Below are 18,828 nucleotides of genomic sequence, written 5' to 3'. Positions count from 1 at the left end.
ATGTGTGCCACCACTCCATTCATGTCTGAGACTACTGGAGTTAGACAAGTACATCAGCTATCTGCAGCAGCCCTATAAAAAAGGAATTGATTGAGCACTGCTCTATTCTAGTAGCTCAATTCAAAGCAACGTTTTTGTGATTGGCGGAGGTGCCTGTAGTCAGTGCCCTAGTGATATGCATATTATAACTTAGGCTATAGATGGGGCTCACTTACTAAAATGGAAATAACAATTTTAAAAATAAGCTGTCACTCTCCCACACGATTTTTTTTACCTGGTCTAAATGCTGCTGTTCCCAGAAATTTGATATTGTGTTTTTGTTTTTGCTCCTGTACCTATTTAAATCTTGCTTTGTTAGCCAAGGAGGTGTGATCCATAACTCATCCCTATGTATGTCTTGCCCCAATGGCTAAGAAGACTAAACTTACATAAAATACACCAAAAGGATGCCATCTCTCAAGAATGTGGAGGCACAGGAGCAAAAATAAATAATAAAAAAACAATAGAAAATGATTCAGTGGAACAGCTGGTAAGTATATATTAATGGCAAGTGACAGATTCTCTTCAAACTATGGTTTTCAACAGTGTGTTGTACAATGTGATCTTAAGCTGTACTTTTAATGCCTTTTATTTTGTTTCTATTTTAACCAGCTTTGGCAAATTTGATGGCAACATAGTGGAGAGCCGCATCAGATTTACCTGCAAAGGGATAGGTATTCACAACTTCCTGGGTACTAGCACCTTCACGGAATACACTGTAGTGGATGATATTTCTGTCGCTAAAATACATAAGGACGCTCCACTGGAAAAAGTCTGTTTGATTGGCTGTGGATTTTCTACTGGATATGGCTCAGCTATAAATGCTGCAAAAGTAAGAACAGAGAACCTGATCAATAATCTATATATATATAAAATTGAATGTATGTATGTGTGAAAGTTTGTGTGTATCACCAACCAATCACGAATCATCTTTCATTTTACAAGAGTTGTTTAATAGAAGCTGAGTTGTGATTGGTTGCTATGAGCAACAGTTTTCCTTGCAACCAATCACTAAGCATATTTCATTTCACCAGAGCTGTTTAAAAGAAGCTGAACAGTGATTGATTGCTATGAGCAACAGTTTTCCCTCTCCAGAAAACACCTCAGAGGACACTGACTGGGTGGGAGAAATCTAGCATCCCCGGGAACATAAGCTCCCAGCCATTGTCTGCCCCCCAGAAAGGAACAGAGAGCACATGACAGAAATGAATCACCCCCTCCCTGCCCATATACACATCACAAATCCTCCATCCCATAGGCACATCTTCCCTCTTAAAGGGATCATTGGTATGGAAGTCAGGGCAAATCCATCCAGCACTTTGGTTTTGACCCCAGGGTCTCCCTTCACCATTGTCACGGATTTTCAAGCTTTCCTTACAATTTTTGGAAATCCCTGAGCTAAAATGCCTGCATGGATCGAACAATGGGGTCAACGTCTACAGGACTACAATTACAAAATTGTTCACAAACCGGGAAAATGTAGCAATCCAGCTGATTTATCTTTCAAGACATCCTGTGAATTCTTCTATGGAAGAATACATACAATTTGTTGCAGCTCGCGCCGTGCCAAAAGCACTTTCGGTTGATCAGTTTGTGAATACAACAACAAGTGACAAGACACTCTGTGCCTTAATACAAATCATCCAAAATCGAAGTTGGCATAAAATTCAAAAGGAAAAATTTCCTGATTCTGGGATTGATCTGAAGGAATTAAAACTATTTTCAAATGTACGTGAGGAATTGTCAGTCACTGAAGAGCACCTCATCCTTCAAGGTACCAAACTAGTTGTATCTAAGACTTTGTGCAACTTAGTTATACAGATAGCACACGAAGATCATCTAGGAATTGTTGGTACAAAAAAGTTACTCAGAGAAAAAGTGTGGTTCCCAAATATGGATCAATTGGTGGAAGAGAAGATTAGACACTGCTCCACTTGTCAATTAATTACTCCATCATCAAATTTAGAGCCACTACAAATGTCTCCTTTAACCACTGCTGTCTTGGAGGAAGTGGCAGTCGACATACGGTATATGGACCATTACCAAATGGCCAATACATTCTAGTAACAATTGATGAATATTCTATATACCCTGCTATTTTGTTCATCTCTTCAACGTCTGCTAATAGTGTCATACCAGAACTAGATGACATATTCTCTGCATATGGCATTCCAAGAGTGGTTAAAACAGACAATGGACCTCCATTGTGTATATTTACACAGTTTTCTGAATACTTAGGGTTCAGCCACAGGAAAATCACACTTTGCTGGCCGCAAGCCAATGGAATTGTAGAACGTTTCATGCGCACTATGGGGAAACAAATCTAGGCAGCTACTCTGGAGCACACACCACTGAAACATTCACTATACAAATTCTTACAGAATTACCGCAATAGATCACATTCCACCACTAATGCTGCTCCATCTCATCTAATGTTCAGCAGAACTCTTCGTATACAGATCCCTGATGTGACCAGCCATCCCCTACTAAGTGACTCTTCAGTGCACTCAACAGATTTCTCTAACAAACAAGCCATGAAACATTATGCAGACAGAAGGCGAAGGGTACAGCCAAGTGCCATCAAAAGAGGTGATATCGTTGTTGTGCGTCAAAGATCAACCAACAAAACCTCAGCTGTATATAGTCCAGCAAAATATAATGTTACTGAGAGACGAGGCAACATGGTTACGGCTGAGTGAGATAGACAAGCTATAACCCGGAATTCCTCACATTTTAAAATCATACCACCGAACAATGGTAATGAACTCCCACTGGTGGAAGATTTGGTACACGATGGTGGAGAGGGCCAACAGGGGGTAGTTGATCCGTCAGCAATGGACACCCCCAATGAACCCAGACATTACCCTACACGGGAAAGAAGGGCTCCATCGAGACTTATTGAAGAGATGTAATTAAAATGCCTGATTTGGAAATGAACAAATAAGACAATACAGACATATGTCTTTTCTTGGATGTTTTTCTTGTTTTTTTTCTTCTTTTCTTTTCTCTTTTCTTTTTCTTCTTCGTTGTTGCCTTGTCAAAATTTTTTTGAGGTTGTTAGCATGTAAAAAAAGAAAAGAGGGATGATGTAATGTATAATGTTTTGACCTGTCTCTTTCAGAAAGGAAATATTGTGACTAGAAGGTTATATACAGGAAGTGGGTGGGGAGAGTTTCAGTTTCAGTTTAGCCTGAGGAGAGAAATGTTATGCCGTGTGCTGGAGGAAGAAGGAGAAGAATAAAATATAGTTAAAGAGTTCTCTCTTGAATTCCTGATACCGTGTGGATATTACAAGGGATAAGAGAGTTCTTACTGGGTAATAAGGCTAAGAGAGCTGTTCTTTGGTAGTAGGGGCAAAGAGAGGATGTCTCTGGGTACTAGGGCTAAGAAAGCTGTCCTTTGGTAGTAAGGCTAAGAGAGCTGTTCCTGAGTAGTAGGGCGAAAGGGCCTGTCACACTAAGCGATATCGCTAGCAATATCGCTATAACGTCACTGGTTTTATAACTATGTCTGATACTTACCTCCGACCGCTTCCCCGCTGGTTATCGCTGATCACGCGAGAACGTCCTGGACCATTTCTCGTCGTCAGCTTCCTGCTGTGGAGACGAGCGACGCGTGGACGCGGGCGGGAGGACGTCAGGATCGCCTCGTCTGACAGGTAAGTAGCGACCCCCGACACCTGCGATGTCGCTGGTGAGATCTGCCTGTGTGGCAGCTCACTAGTGACCACTTAGCAATGCACCAGCGATCCTGACCGCGTCATATCGCTGGTCGGGATCGCTGGTGCATCGCTAAGTGTGGCAGTACCTTAAGAGACATGTCCCAGGGTAGCAGGTCCAAGAGACCTGACACTAGTTAGTAGAGCTAAAGAGCTGTTCCTGAGTAGCAGGGCTAAGAGAGCGGTTCTTGAGTAGTAGGGCTAAGAGAGCTTTGCCATGCCTCAAAATCCAAGATAAACTTTGCTTTATGCTAAGTACTCTGTGCCTGCACTGATTAAAAAAATGGCTCCTCACTTAAGTGCTGGCTGACTGCATTCTTTGTGTTCACTTTTTGTGCTGACTGTGTGCACTGCATTCACTTTTAGTTCTGGCTAGTTGCGTTCACTTTATGTGCTGGCTGACTGATTTCACTGTATTCACTTTTTGTGCTAGCTAACAGTTCATGGCATTCACTGCTTACGCTGGCTGACTACATTCAGTTTTTGTTCTGGCTGAGTGTGTTCATTGTTTTTGCTGGCTTAGGCTATGTGCCCACGTTGCGTGTTAAAACGCACACTGAAAACCGGACTCCTTCCCAGAAATCGCGCGTTTTTTTCCACGCGATTTCACCGCGATTTTACAGCGATTCTGTTCACGATTTCACCGTGATTTTACAGCGATTCTGTTCACGATTTTGCCGCGATTTTCTCAAGCACTTTCCAAGCGATTTGAAGCATCGCTTGGAAAGTGATTGACAGGTTGGTCACACTCGTCAAACATAGTGTTTGACAAGTGTGAGTATCATTTTACTATTGAGGCCGCCTATGCGGCTTCAATAGTAAAAGATAAAATGTTAAAAATGATAAAAAAATAAAAAATTGGGGTATATTTACCTTCCAACGTCCCGCGCTGCCATCCCGGGCCTCAGCGTTCCCAGTAATGCCTTGCGAGACCTGTGATGACGTTGGTCTCGCGTTACTATAGCGATCTCGCGAGTCACGTGAGACTACGTCATCACAGGACCTTGCCGCAAGGCATTACTGGGAACGCTTAGGCCGGGAATGCAGCGCGGGACGTCGGAAGGTAAATATACCCCTATTTTTTTATTCTTTTTTTTACAGGGGTATGGTACCCAGGGTCTGGAGGACAGTCTCCTCTCCTCCACACCGTGGGTACCAACCGCACATGAGATGCTTAACTTCCTGCATGGTGGGCATAGCCACATGCGGGAAGTAAGCGATTCTCATGTATTCCTATGGGTGCGGAATCACGGCAATTCTTTGCGATTCCGCACAAAAGAATGACCATGCTGCGATTTTTTTTTTTTTTTTTTTTTTTTTTTTTTTTTTTCCGCGATGCGATTCCGCCTCGGAAAAACGCAGTATTAGCACAGCATGTGCGGAATGCCATAGGAATGCATGGGGGGCGTTATGTACATGATTTTTAAACGTTTTTGCCCCGAAAATCGCGGCAAAAACGCTTAAAAATCGCTACATGGGCACACAGCCTTACTGTGTCCTCGGCCTTCATTTTATGTGCTGGCTGATTGTGATTCTTGCATTCACCGTTTGTGCATGCTAACTGCAATCACTTTATTCACAGTTTGAGCAAGCTAACTGCAATCGCTGCATTTATCGTTTGTGAAGGTTGACTAAAATCATTGCGTTCGCCGTCTGTGAAGGCTGACTGCGATCACTGCGTTCATCTTTTGTGCTGGTTGACTCCAATCACTGCGTTCACCGTGCATGCTGCCTGACTGCGATCACTGTATTCACTGTTTGTGCAATCTGACTGCAATCACTGCATTCATCAATTATGCTGGCTGACTGCGATAACTGCAATCACTGCGTTCACTGTTTGAGCAGGCTGACTGGGATAATTACTTTTACTGTTTGTGCAGGCTGATTGAGATAATTACGTTCACTGTATGTGCAGGCTGACTGTGTTCATGGTGTGCACTGTTTACTCTGACATTGATGGCCTGCTCATTGTTGTGGCACCACCCTGTCTTTTTACCGCTCACTGCATCTGCTCAGTTTCCAAGATTGCATGATTTCCCGGTGCTGGCTCTGCCTCTCTGCTTAGCACTGGATGTGTAAATGTAGAACTCAGCCAGTACTTAGTAGAGGGGCTGGTGTCAACAGAGGGGGCATCTGCAATCTTTGATTTTGAGCTCCAGCACACACTTCAACACTACTCCGACTGGCTCCCCGCTTCAACTGTACGGAGAGCTGGTTGGAACAGCGTTGAGGTGTGTCCTGACCTCGTGGGGCACACAGAATGATATGGCAGGCAGGATTCAGCTAGTGGGCCTTGATTTTGGCACCTATGACCAGAGGCGTATCTAGGCTCTCTGGCACCCGGGGCAAGAATTCGGTTCGGCTCCCCCCCCCCCCCAAGTACATATGCGACTTGCACACTTAGCCATGTACCCACGAGCTGCTCCTCCTAATGCTCTCAATGTTCAGTAAAAAACTGAGAGAAGCAGGAAGAGAAGCTCATTGTCAAGTATGAAAATCGCATATGAGTGAAGTGTCCATGTGATGACTACTGGAACCTGCAGAGCTGAGGCCTGACATTGCAGCTTCTGAATTCTCACAACGAATGCACTGCACACAATTAGGATTCTCCCTTGCCGATGTACAGTCATGTCAGCACAAGTACGTGATTTATATACTTCTGGCCACATTCCGACTAGACGTGCCCGGCCTCGCTCCGTTCACTTTCATTGAGTGAGGCCACACATGTCTAGTCAGCATGTGACCGCATGTATGTAAATTACCGGCATGAGAGAATCCTGACAGTGTTCAGTGAGCACTGTGAGAATTCAGACGTCTGCAGTCACATACAGTAGAATGACTGCAGACTTAGCACAAACCTGGACAACCCCTTTATTGCTTCTAACAAATAAAAACATGAGAATTAGTCAGTATCACAAATAACATTTACATTCTAGTACCTTATAGATGACGTCGTCTCTGCAGTCAGTCTCCTTTTCTTCTAGACCCCATGATGAGTTTTCTCATCCACAGCCGTCTCTGCAGACTTCCATCTTCTCCGGTCTTCTGCAGCAAATCTCCACACGATCCCCTTAAAGATAGAAGTGTCATTATAATGCTCCTGAATAAAAATGTCTGCAATATACTGTCGCCACACACTATTCCCCTCCCTCCTCATACTGTCTCCTCTAACATCCCACCTGTTCACCAAACTGTCTCATCATATATTTACCCCCTCACTCTCTATACTGTCTGCTCACACATACCCCCGACTCCCCATACTGTGTCCACTTACATTAACCCGTTCGCTCCCCATACTGTCTGCACCAATCCCCCATACTGTTTCCTCATACATACTCTTTATTTTGTGTCCTCAAATCTCCCCACACATTAAATCCCCCCATCCCCCACATACATTAAGTACCCCATCCCCATTCCAAATCCCCCCACACATTAACCCAATCCCCACTCATTAACCCCCATCAGCACTCCAAATGCCCCCACACATTAACCCCCATCCCCATTCATTAACCCCCGCACACATTAACCCAATCCCCACTCATTAACCCCATCACCACTCCAAATCCCCCCACACATTAAATAACCATCAGCACTCCAAATACCCCCACACATTAACCCCCATCCCCATTCATTAACCCCCACACACATTAACCCCCATCCCCACTCATTAACGCCCCCACACATTAATCCCCATCCCCATTCATTAACCCCCGCACACATTAACCCAATCCCCACTCATTAACCCCCGCACACATTAACCCAATCCCCACTCATTAACCCCCATCACATTAAATAACCCCCATCTCCACTCCAAATCCCCCCACACATTAACCCCATGGCATCCCCACTCATTAACCCCCATCCCCACTCTAAATACCCCCACACATTAACCCCATGGCATCCCCACTCATTAACCCCCATCCCCACTCTAAATACCCCCACACATTAACCCCATGGCATCCCCACTCATTAACCCCCATCCCCACTCTAAATACCCCCACACATTAACCGCCATCCCCTCTACAAATCCCCCCCATCTCCACTCATTAACTCCCCCTCATCTTCCATCTTCGGTGGTTCTTCAGCTCCACAGTGGAGCACACTTACCACCAGCGTTTGCTTTGGGCGCCGGGGAGTGACGTCAGCAGCGTGATCACATGACATGCTGTATAGACGCCAGTACAATTGCTCCCTGGGAGCCGGGACGGCCTCCTTCTCAGCGCCGGCTGTCAACTTGACAGCTGACACAGAGAACCGCCGACTCTCAGGCCGGGGGGGCGGCAGAACGCAGCCGCCGGGGGGAGACACTGCGGGCCGCTGCATTAGGCGGCCCGACTGCGCCCCCCTGCTGGCTGCGCCCGGGGCAACTGCCCCGGCTGCTCCCCCTAGATACGCCACTGCCTATGACTTATATCATTTGTTAGCGGCTTCTGTAAGCATGACCTGGTACCTTAATTGACAACTCGCTCAGCTAACATTAACCCTATAAATCTTGACAGGTAAGTTAAGTGCTCAGTGGATATGCTTTTAATATACAAGTTGGGAATTGCCTTTTAATACAATGGAAATGTTAAAGCAATACCCTTCAGTCAACATCCTTTAAACTTCTGTCCCTTACTTCATCTTTTGGACTTGCTCAGTGGTCCTCCTCAGCCTCCTACATAGACGGACATACATTAGACCTGGTCTTCACCCGTCTCTTCTCTCCATCTATCTTCACCACCTCCCCTCTCTCTCTATCCAACCACCATATACTCACTTTCTCATCCCAGTCCTCCTCACCTGTCACCCCTGTCCAGCAACATGTGCACCCCCATAGAAATCTCACACACCTAGACACCCACATGCTCTATGACTATTCTACCACTGGCATCCATATCCTCACTCTACGACACAGACAGTGCCACTGCTTTCTCACATCAGCTATTAACGCAGTTGCCCCTCTCATTCATGGCAGAGTGCGACTTATCAACAGACAACCCTGGCACAATTCTATGAGCTTCTATGAATAACACCACTAAAAAGCTCCGGCAAGTGTCCTGGGCTGCAGAGAGGTGTTGGAAGAAAACAAATTCGCAAGACGACTTCACTGCATTCAAACAGGCAACACTCGCTTTCAAGTCTGTCACAGTCACAGAAGAAGAAGTAAGCAGGCTCCTTGCATCTTCTCGCCCAACCACTTGCATCAGTGACCCATTTCCGTCACATCTCCTCCTGTCCCTTTCCCCTGCTGTCACCCCTCACCTAACTAAAATATTTAACCTCTCTCTCTTCTGGTATCTTTCCCTCCTCATTTAAGCATGCCATCATACATCCACTACTTAAAAAACCATCCCTCGACCAAAATTGTGCCGCTAACTATAGACCTGTCTCTAATCTTCCCTTCATCTCTAAACTCCTGGAACGCCACGTCCACTCCCATCTTATCCGCTATCTCTCTGATAACTCTCTTCTCGACCCTCTCCAATCTGGTTTCCGCTCTTTACACTCTACTGAAACTGCCCTCACTAAAGTCTCTAATGATCTACTAACAACGAAATCAAATGGTCATTACTCCATGCTAATTCTCTTGGATCTCTCTGCAGCATTCGACACTGTGGGTCATCATTTCCTCCTCCCTATGCTCCATTCCATTGGACTCAAGGACACCGTTCTCTCCTGGTTCTCCTCCTATCTCTCTGACCGCTCCTTTACTCTGTCTTTTGCCGGTTCCTCCTCCTCTCACCTTCCCCTTACTGTTGGGGTTCCTCAAGGATCGGTTCTAGGCCCCCTCCTCTTCTCCTTGTACACTGCCCCTATTGGTCAAGCAATCAGTAGATTTGGTTTCCAGTACCATCTCTATGCTGATGACACCCAATTATACGCTTCTTCTCCTGACATCACGCCAGCCTTTCTAGAAAACACTGGCAATTGTCTAAACGCTGTGTCTAACATGTCCTCACTATATCTGAAACTGAACCTGTCAAAGACTGAACTCCTTGTGTTTCCTCCCTCTACTAATGTACCTATACCCGACATTGCCATTTCTGTGTGTGGTTCCACTATTACTCCCCAGCAACATTCCCGCTGTCTTGGGGTCATACTTGATTCCGAGCTTTCCTTTGCCCCCCACATTCGATCACTGGCTCGCTCTTGTCATCTGCACCTCAAAAACAATTCTAGAATTCGACCTTTTCTTACTTTTGACTGCAAAAACTCTTACTGTTTCTCTTATTCATTCTCATCTCAACTATTGTAACGCTCTTCTAATCGGTCTTCCTCTTACCAAACTCTCCCCTCTCCAATCTGTCTTGAATGCTGCAGCCAGGATCATATTCCTCACCAATCGTTACACCGATGCCTCTACCTTGTGCCAGTCATTACACTGGCTACCCATCCACTCCAGAATTCAGTATAAACTTATTACCCTCACCCACAAAGCCCTCCATGGCTCAGCACCACCCTACATCTCCTCCCTTGTTTCAGTATACCACCCTACCCACGCCCTCCGTTCTGCTGATGACCTGAGGTTAGCATCCTCAATAATCAGAACCTCCCACTCTTGTCTCCAAGACTTTACACGTGCTGCACCAATTCTTTGGAATGCACTTCCCAGGTCAGTACGATTAGTCCCCAATCCCCACAATTTTAAGCGTGCCCTGAAAACGCAGTTATTCAGACTGGCCTATCGCCTCAACACATTAACCTAATCTATCCCTGATGTGGATTTTTTGGTTGGGTGAATTTACCCCTGTGTGTACTGTAGCCTGTCCTGATTAGACAGAGTCTTATTGAGCGCTCAAGGAAGGAAAGATGCCACACATGGTTAGCAGCAATACCTTCCAGCAGAACTCTGGAAACTTTATTCATATTCATGGTCTTCTTTCAGTTCATATAAAGGAGTGGTTACTCATTAACATAACGGCTTTACTTCTTATCTAATTGGTCAGTTTGAATACATGAACATATATGGGTGTCCGACCTGGGGTTACTTAGACACCACATGATTTACTGTCCGGAGTCTTGCACTCGTCAGCAAGTCTCCAATATCGGCTGGACCATCTGGCCTTGCTTCCTCATTCCCTATGTCTGCTAGATATTTCTCAAGTCACAAGACAATGAGATGACTGGGTAACAGGTTATTTCCACCAACTAGTTGTAAGGTTCAAACTGTGAATATGTATCTGTGAGTAGTATATATGAGTATATAGCCTATAGCAGGCAAGTGAGATCTAGATGAAATACATATATATTTCCATAACAATCCCCCCTTATATATCACTTGCCCTAAAATCCTGCTCCTGGCCCAAAGCGCTGCAACTCTTTTGTGCTGCCAGTGGACTGACATATGCCTAGTGCATACATCCTCCTCTGTACAGACTTTCGCAAATGGGCTGTCAGGAGATCTGTCCCTAAAGGGGGTGTGGTGCAATGTAATCAAAGTCTCTTATTTAGCAGTCTGTGCAGTCAGTGCATGTGTATTCTCCGTCAGGTAGGTAATTTATTCAGTCTGGGAGGTCATCCACAGCATCATTCCAGCTCAGGTGTATCATCTGGTATGAAGGCCTTTTCCTGCAATGCGATACGTGGATCCAGGTGGAGTTTTCCCTCCAGGTCGGTGGCATCAGCACTTGGAGAAGGGCCTTCGGATCTGGGATTGAGTGTTTCTCTTTACGGACTTTTTTCACCAACACTCAGCAGTCTCCTGACTTCAGGACGTGCATACCAGGCACCGAATCTGGACCTGGCAATGAAGGAGAAAAACTCGAGAATGGACATTAGCAAGATTCTTGATAAATTCAATTACACATGCAGACAAAGTATCATATTGCATAGTCAACTGCTAAGTAAAGAATACCCCTAAACTGGGTTTGGACCCAAATAAAGTTTCATATTGGTGACAGCTTTTTCTGAGCCTACGGGAGTGTCTAATGGCAGGGCTTGTCTGTCTCTTGGGCAAATTTTTTAGCATGCTGCTCTTAAGGGTCCCACCTAGTCTATGATGCGGGATGGTGGGAAGTGTGTAGGCCTAAGTCTGACCCTACTGCTGATCAGATCTCTTGTGTCAGGTTTGCTGTGTATGTGGGTCCCTGATCACTTGCTATTGCTTCTGGAACCCCCATATCTGCACACTATTTTTGAGAGTAGCTTCTTTGCGGTAGTCTTCGCCAACCGGTTCCTTACTAGGAAGTCTTCAGGCCAGACGATGTGGGGGAACTTTTCCCACTTGTCCGATGTTGAATTTTGTCGGAGGCCAAACAGCTTCTGGGAATCTTTGCTGTTAAGGTGTGAGTTGAGTCCAATCAGGTCATTCATCTGTGTCTTCAATTCTGTGTGGGGGCCATGTGCCCATTAAGCCATCGTAGGGTACACACTTTGAGATAGACTGGGTCTGTCTTGAGGTAGACTTTTGATGTAGACGGTTTCTTGGAGCCCAGTGCTTTTGGCCTTCAGCATCCAGCTTTCCTTCTCCTCCTTCCGAGTCTGATCCTGTTACTTCTTGTACAGGTTTCAGGAAGTCATTTTGTCAGGTTTAGTGACTAGGTTGTGGTAATTGACATTCTCTGAGCTGATTGTGGGATTTTAGCTGAGGTTTCGTCTATGTCCGCGCCTCCCTCTGTATGAAGACTCGGGTTAGACTGTGTCAGAGGAGGACTTGGGACTCTGCATTGGTACAGATGCAGCCGGTATTTTCCGGGGATGAGGGGGAAAGGTCAAAACTGTTGTAGCCTTGGGATGCCTTCGGACTCATGCAGCTCGTCTCGGGGAGTGTTGCCGTGGACTGCCAATCGTAGGACTGTGCTGGAGAAGAAGCTTCCCCACGAGAGGGTGGTGGAGGACAATCTTCGGGAATGTTCTCCATCAAATACGTCCTTTCTGGAAAGGTGGGCACCATTCTTCTGCCTCAGAATTCATATCCACGCCAGAGTCTTCATCCTGGAAGTGATTCAGCTTGTTGGCTGGTGGAGGAGGAGGCAGCACTTCTGTCCAATTCAGAGATGGCATCTTCAACGGTTTTCCCATTGACTTCTGTTTGCCAGGTTTTCTCGTCTTCAGTCGTCATGTAGTAGCCGTCCAGCTCTACGACCTCTCCCATTTTCCATATTGTCTTCCTCCGGCTGCTTTTTTGGCTGCCACGTCTGCCATGTTGATGCCCCGTGTCTCTACTGTGTTCAGTTTTCCGTGTGCCTTGACCTTCAACACTGCCACCACTTTTAGTAGTTGAAGAGCATCCAGCAGGTCTCTGATGGCTCCATGGTGCTTCACGGTCGATCCGCTTGCTGTGATGAAGTTTCTTGCAGCCCAGATGGGTCCGAAGTCGGGTGCCATGTCATGCGAGTACCTGGAAGGTTTTGTTCTTCGCAATCTGGCAGGCCTTTCATCAGCTCTATCAGCTCCGCTTCTTGGGCTCTTGGGCTGACAACCTTCTGGACCATAGGATGTCTTGATTGCTGGTCGCTGCACTGCAAAACTGGAGCCATCTACGGTATCTTGCAGATTTTTCATCTGAGGGTCCGTATCCGCATCCCCTCTTGGAAGTGGGAGTAGAGACAGGTAACGGCTGAGAGGTAAGGGCTGAGAGCACTGAAGAGTAATGGAGAGCAGCCTTATCAGGAGGGCGTGTGCTGCAGATATTGTTTTCATGCAGGAGGGCCCCCCCCTTGCAACTGGATCCAGGCCGGCTGAGAGGTAGTCTAGAGGCCTCTGGTGTTCCTCCGTGGGTCTGTTTTAAGCCTGGCCAGTAGCATGACCTTCTCCATCTTGGTCCTTCTTTTTCCGTTTGGTCAGGATGGGATGGCTTCTTGTACTCAGTGAGGCCTAGAGTTGGCGCAGAGACTATGAAGTCTTTCAGTTTCCTGTACGAGATGACGGTTGCAATGCGTTGATGCAATTGTACAGAGGCTGCATTAAGCCTGGAGCACCAGGGATCCAAGTTCTGCAGTACGAGACTAGACAAAGGAAGGCCTGCATCTTCGGAGTTGTTGAGGGAGCCATCTTCTCCTCCGCGGTCCTCCGGTCATCTGTCAAGTGTTTTGTCCAGTGGGCGATACGGTGTCTTCAGGAACTTGCTTTTGACACCACTGGACTCTGTTTTGCAGAACTTACATTGCTGCTCCATCAGGCAGAGTAGAGGAGACATGGAAAGCGCTGTGCAGGTAGCGATGTCGATGACTTCTGCATGCTCCGCAATCCAGTTGATGGGGACGGAGGGCAATGCTCTGGCGAGCTGTGAAAGGCTGTTCTGGGCCCTCTTTGGCATCACTGTCCATTTGTTCCTCACCCCCCCTTGTGCGTTTTCAGGAACTGGTCATCCAGGTGAGGGGGAACATTAAGGGGAGCTTCGGGCAGATCCATTGCTGTGAGCACCGTTGCTGTGACTGGCACGTTTGTCAGCAGAGTGTGCAGATCTGGCACAACTGGGGTTTCAAACACGTTTGCTTTGCTCACAGCCCTCAGGTTATGCACCATTCAGTCTGGTCTGGTTCTCCTTTCACAGTCTTCCTCTTGATCGAGGGAAGATGGGACTGCATGATTCCCGTGGGTGAGGCGGCTCAATCTGGCCTTGCTCTTCACAGTGTCATGAGTGACTCCCATCTTCTGGCACAGGGCCGGCAGGAAAACAAGCCGTTTGCTGGGGTCCTTTTCGTCAGAGGTGACGTCCGGCTGAGCTTTCTTGCCATCGCAGGGGGTCTTTTTGCTGGGGAGTCTTCTTTACCAGCCAGCAGCAGTTCCTTTCACCCAGCTTGATTTCAGTTCAGCATCTTGTTAACCAATTTGAGGAGCTGAGTGACTGTCTTCTGGTCCAGGGCCTGAATTAACTTCAGGGAGCACCTTCAGAATCTTGTGCAAGATGATCCTCTGGCGCTGGAGCCGGAAGCAGTGCAGCCATTTCATGAAGCGGGTGTGATCTCTCTGGGTTGAGAGTTTTCCTGGCCCATGCCAAAGTTCTTAGGCCGTTTCTGGAACAGCAGTTCCACTTAGACCTCCAGCTGGTCAGAGGCAGTTTAGCTCTAGGTGAAGAGCAGCGGATGCTGGGCCTTCTGAGCGTCCGGGGTTCCAGACTTGAGTGACACCCGTACTGGCGCAACTTGAAGTCTCCCTTGAGCTATAGGCTTCTGGGTGCTATGTCCAGCACCTCCTTGGGTAGGCTTGCAACGGTTGCTCGAGTGAGGCTCTTGTAGGGCCACCAGCATGATTGATTCTTCCTGGGCCTGGGGTGGAGAGGAGGTCAAGGTCACATGTTCATGGGAAACTTTAGTCACCTTCAGTTCCTGCAGTAGGTCTGCGTTCATCAGGTGGGGTAGGCAGGTCTCCACCGTAAACTGAAACAGGATAGAGTATCCTGGCTGTATCCACATGCTCAGGGGCTTGCAAGCTGGGGAACGTCTGTCTTGACCTGCAGTCTCCATATAAGACACAGAATGCTCTGACCGGTGGGATCAGGGATTTTCACTTCTGACTGCACCAGTGTCCACAAGGAAAGATATGACAGCCCCCCGTGATTTGAGGTATTAGGTCCGCTGATGGGGTTTCACATGTCAGGGGCATGACATCTGGCGGACCTGGTTTGCCTCTGTCCTATTGGCAGGGTTCTTCATTGTCTTCTGTGTTTCTTTCTTGGCCTATTCCTCTGCGGGATGACCTGGGTTGCCGGGGTGCTGTGCAATGGTTCCGGAAATGGCCAAAGTTGCCACAGTTGAAACACCTGCCAGCTCTCCTAACTCTGTGTGATAGTTGCTCCTCCACGTCAGTGGCCATCAAGGGAGGGTCTGTCCTCTGCACCCCTGGGAAGGACTCAATTCTTCTGGCTACTGCGAGCAGGACATCTACTGCTATTGTCCTGTACTCAGGCCTGGCCACTATCAGTAGTTTCTTGATTGGTTCTCTTAGTCCGTGCACAAAGGCCTGTGCCAACATTTGTCCGTGTACCTGATCATGAATAGTGAAGCCTAAAATTTGGAATACTTGCCTCACTCTGCCATGAAGCTCGTCTACAGACTCTGTCTCGGCTTGGCTCGTGTTATGCAGGCTGAGTGCTTGTCTGGCGCTGGCCCACTCTCTAAGCTGTTCAAATAGCTTTGATCCTGATTCCCAGGAATGCACATCTAATTCTGATGGAAGCTTGAAGTGTTCCTTCATGATTGGCCAGAATGTTTCACCTGCTTTAATCTCCATTATGGACCAGAGATCACTCCAGGTTGCAGCATATGTCTGCTGGCTCTGCTGCATTCTTCAGTAAAATGGCATGGGGTCCATATCTGGGTCTGGCAGGGTTTTTAGAATGCTGAACACCTGACTAGGGGTGAAAGGCACATAGTGTAAGGGTTCTGGCTCTATCTGCCCCTGTCTACTTGGTGTCTGTGAGTTTCTCCTAGTGCTATGCAGCATAATCTCCTCTTCATGTTCATCAGAGGAGGAACTGTGCCATTGTGTGTTTGACTTGTGTGTGGATAGCACTCCCCCCTTCTGAGACTGCAGCTTCGTATCAGACTTAGCAGGTGCAGTCTCTGATGGCACACACCTCCCTTCTGCTAGCTATTGTATCGGGAGGGCACCTGTGTTGTCATGTGTGGGGAGTTATTCACTTTCTTCTCCCGGTGTTATAGCTGTCTCTCTAGAGAGGGTGTCCTGTGGATATAGGGACACTTCATTGTCTGTATCTGGCACTGGGCCAGCGGGTGACGATAAACTGAGAGGTGGGTGAGGAAAGATTTGGAATAGGAGGAGAAGTGAGAGATAGTGGAGGAGAGTGGGGAAGACAAGGAGGAGGAGGGAAGAGGAGAGGGATGAGAGATTGGCGTTGGTGATGAAGATGGAGAGGGAGGAGAGATGAGGGAGAGATAGGCGGAGATGAAGAAGATAGGGAGGGGAGAGGGAGAATGAGGTATAGGTGGAGAAATAGATGAGAGATGGGAAGTGGGAGTGAGAATAGCGGAGATAGAGGGAGGTGAGAGAGATGGGAGGAGGGAAGAGTGGGGAAAGAGGAGATGGTGGGGGAGCGAACTGCTTCCCCCCTCTGCCGTCACAGAAGGCATTCTTGGACCTGTGGTCCTTCTCAGACAGCACAGATTAGAATGCCGCTGAAAACACTTTTTCTGCAATCACTAGCTACTTGTCATGTCAGACGCTATTCACATCACAGCGTCCGGCAGGCAGCGGTAGTTCCATCTCCATCCACTATAGCCTCAGTGGTGCCGGCTTGATTTTACTCAGGTTATTGGGGGTTAATCTAGCTGGAAATCAGGTGGGATGTTTGGTCACGCCCACGGTCTTTGAAAAGTCGTGCTGGCCTATGGGCGTCGCCGATTATAGCTTGTGTTTTATGCCAAGTGGTTCTGGTCTGGAGAGGAGGTGTTGGAGAGAGAAATTCATAGCTGGTGGCGTATGATCCGTTGTTACCTTTTTGCCTTCCTATATTTGTGTTTTGTTTTGCCCTGTTCACATTACGGTATTGTCCTGTGTGTATGCGGCGCGGTGCAGTTTAAGTTCTCCCTGTCTGTCATTACTGTGTGGGTTTTGGTGGTTTGACGACTCACTGGGTGGTGGGTGGAGGGTTCAGCTTAGGGCTGAGCAGGAGATAAGGAAAGGTTGGAGGCTCAGGCATTTGCACCATTAGCAAAAACCCTAGGTTGAGGGTCAGACAGGGTTTTCCCTAGTTGGAGGGAGTCCGCAGGGGCCCCGGGTATTTCAGCCTTCTTTGACCTAAGCCCCGCGTAACATTGTAATCGGCCCACAATATTTTGGTAGTCCATGGATTCCATGACTTCCATAAACTGCCAGTTGGCGGCGCTGTCCTTACAGGTCACCGAGTTGAAGGGGGCAGTTCAGCAGCAGGGCCTGGTTGTAGCTAATGTGCAAGCGGCTTCTGCAGGTGCAGGTGCAGAGCCGAAGATTCCGCTGCCTGAACGATTTGCTGGGGAACGCAGCAAATTTGTCATCTTTCTGGGGGCCTGCAAGTTATACTTTCGCATGCGCCCTGTCTCCTCAGGTAATGGGGCTCAGCGGGTGGGTCTGGTGTTATCCTTAATGAGTGGGGACCCCCAAGCATGGGCGTTTTCCTTACCAGCTGACTCTGCTACGTTTCATTCAGTTTAGAACGTTTTTTCAGCACTCGGGCTCATTTATGATGATCCCGAGAGATTGGCTCTAGCGGAATCTAAAATCCGGGCCCTCCATCAGGGGGAACGTATGGCGGAAGACTATTGTTCAGAATTTCGCCGTTGGGCAGTAGACACACAGTGGAAAGACCCAGCGCTGCGGAGTCAGTTTATTCATGGGGTTTCAGGAAGAGTTAAACAGGCCCTCCTGATGTATGACACTCCTGCATCGTTAGAGTCTGCCATGAGTTTGGTTATTCGTATTGATCGCCGTTTGCATCAGGGGGCGCAGGAGACGCTACCCCTGGGGGAAAGCAGGGGTGCAAGTGTGGTTGCTGCAGGTGAGCCCACGGAACCTATGCAAATCGCTGGGGTATCACATGTTAAGCGTCGCGTTCCTGGGTTCAGGAAGCAAGGAGCATGTTTTTACTGTGGTAAAAGAGATCATTATGTAAATGCTTGTCCTGTGCTACCTAAGAAAGTCGCACCGGCGGAAAACTGGTAAGCTCAGAGGGTATGGAGGAGGCCCAACTGAGCGTATGCATATCCTCCATGATGGTATCTCAATGTATGCTCCCTGCCAGGGTTATTATTGCGGGCAAAGAGCTACCAATATCAGTGTTTGTGGATAGCGGTTCCACCACCAATCTCATGGATGAGGAGTTTGTACGCACGGCCGGTTTTAGGATCGAAAAACTCCCTCATCCTATTCGCATGGTTACCATTAATGCCGCTCCCCTCCCACAGGGGGAGATTACTGAGTTTGTAGCTGAGGTTAAACTCCACATTGGGGTCCTACATTCGGAGTGGGTTACATGTAGGGTACTCAATAATCTCCCACCACAAATGGTCCTGGGTTTCCCATGGTTGTCCAAGCACAACCCGGTGATTGACTGGAGAACCCAGGACATAGTCCAGTGGAGTGTTTTCTGCCAGGAAAATTGCTTGGCCACATGTGTGTCCGCCGTGAAGTCCAGCCTTCTGGAGGCATTG

The 18,828-nt window shown here is 47.6% G+C and overlaps 1 protein-coding gene across 1 annotated transcript in view; it reads left to right on the top strand.

The window, feature by feature from the left end:
- Nucleotides 1-18,828, top strand: part of LOC141100823 (alcohol dehydrogenase 1-like) — a 104,749-nt gene that overhangs the window by 39,929 nt on the left and 45,992 nt on the right. Inside the window, exon 5 of the mRNA XM_073589500.1 lies at nucleotides 652-871. Within this exon, the coding sequence (XP_073445601.1) occupies nucleotides 652-871 (220 nt within the window). The remainder of the gene's footprint in view (nucleotides 1-651; nucleotides 872-18,828) is intronic.

Source organism: Dendrobates tinctorius, unplaced genomic scaffold (assembly GCF_039654945.1).
Source record: "Dendrobates tinctorius isolate UK_male_01 unplaced genomic scaffold, ASM3965494v1 ptg000011l, whole genome shotgun sequence".
Classification (NCBI taxonomy): Eukaryota; Metazoa; Chordata; class Amphibia; order Anura; family Dendrobatidae; genus Dendrobates; species Dendrobates tinctorius.
Note: the sequence above shows the minus strand (reverse complement) of the source record. Positions and strands in the feature narration are given on the sequence as shown.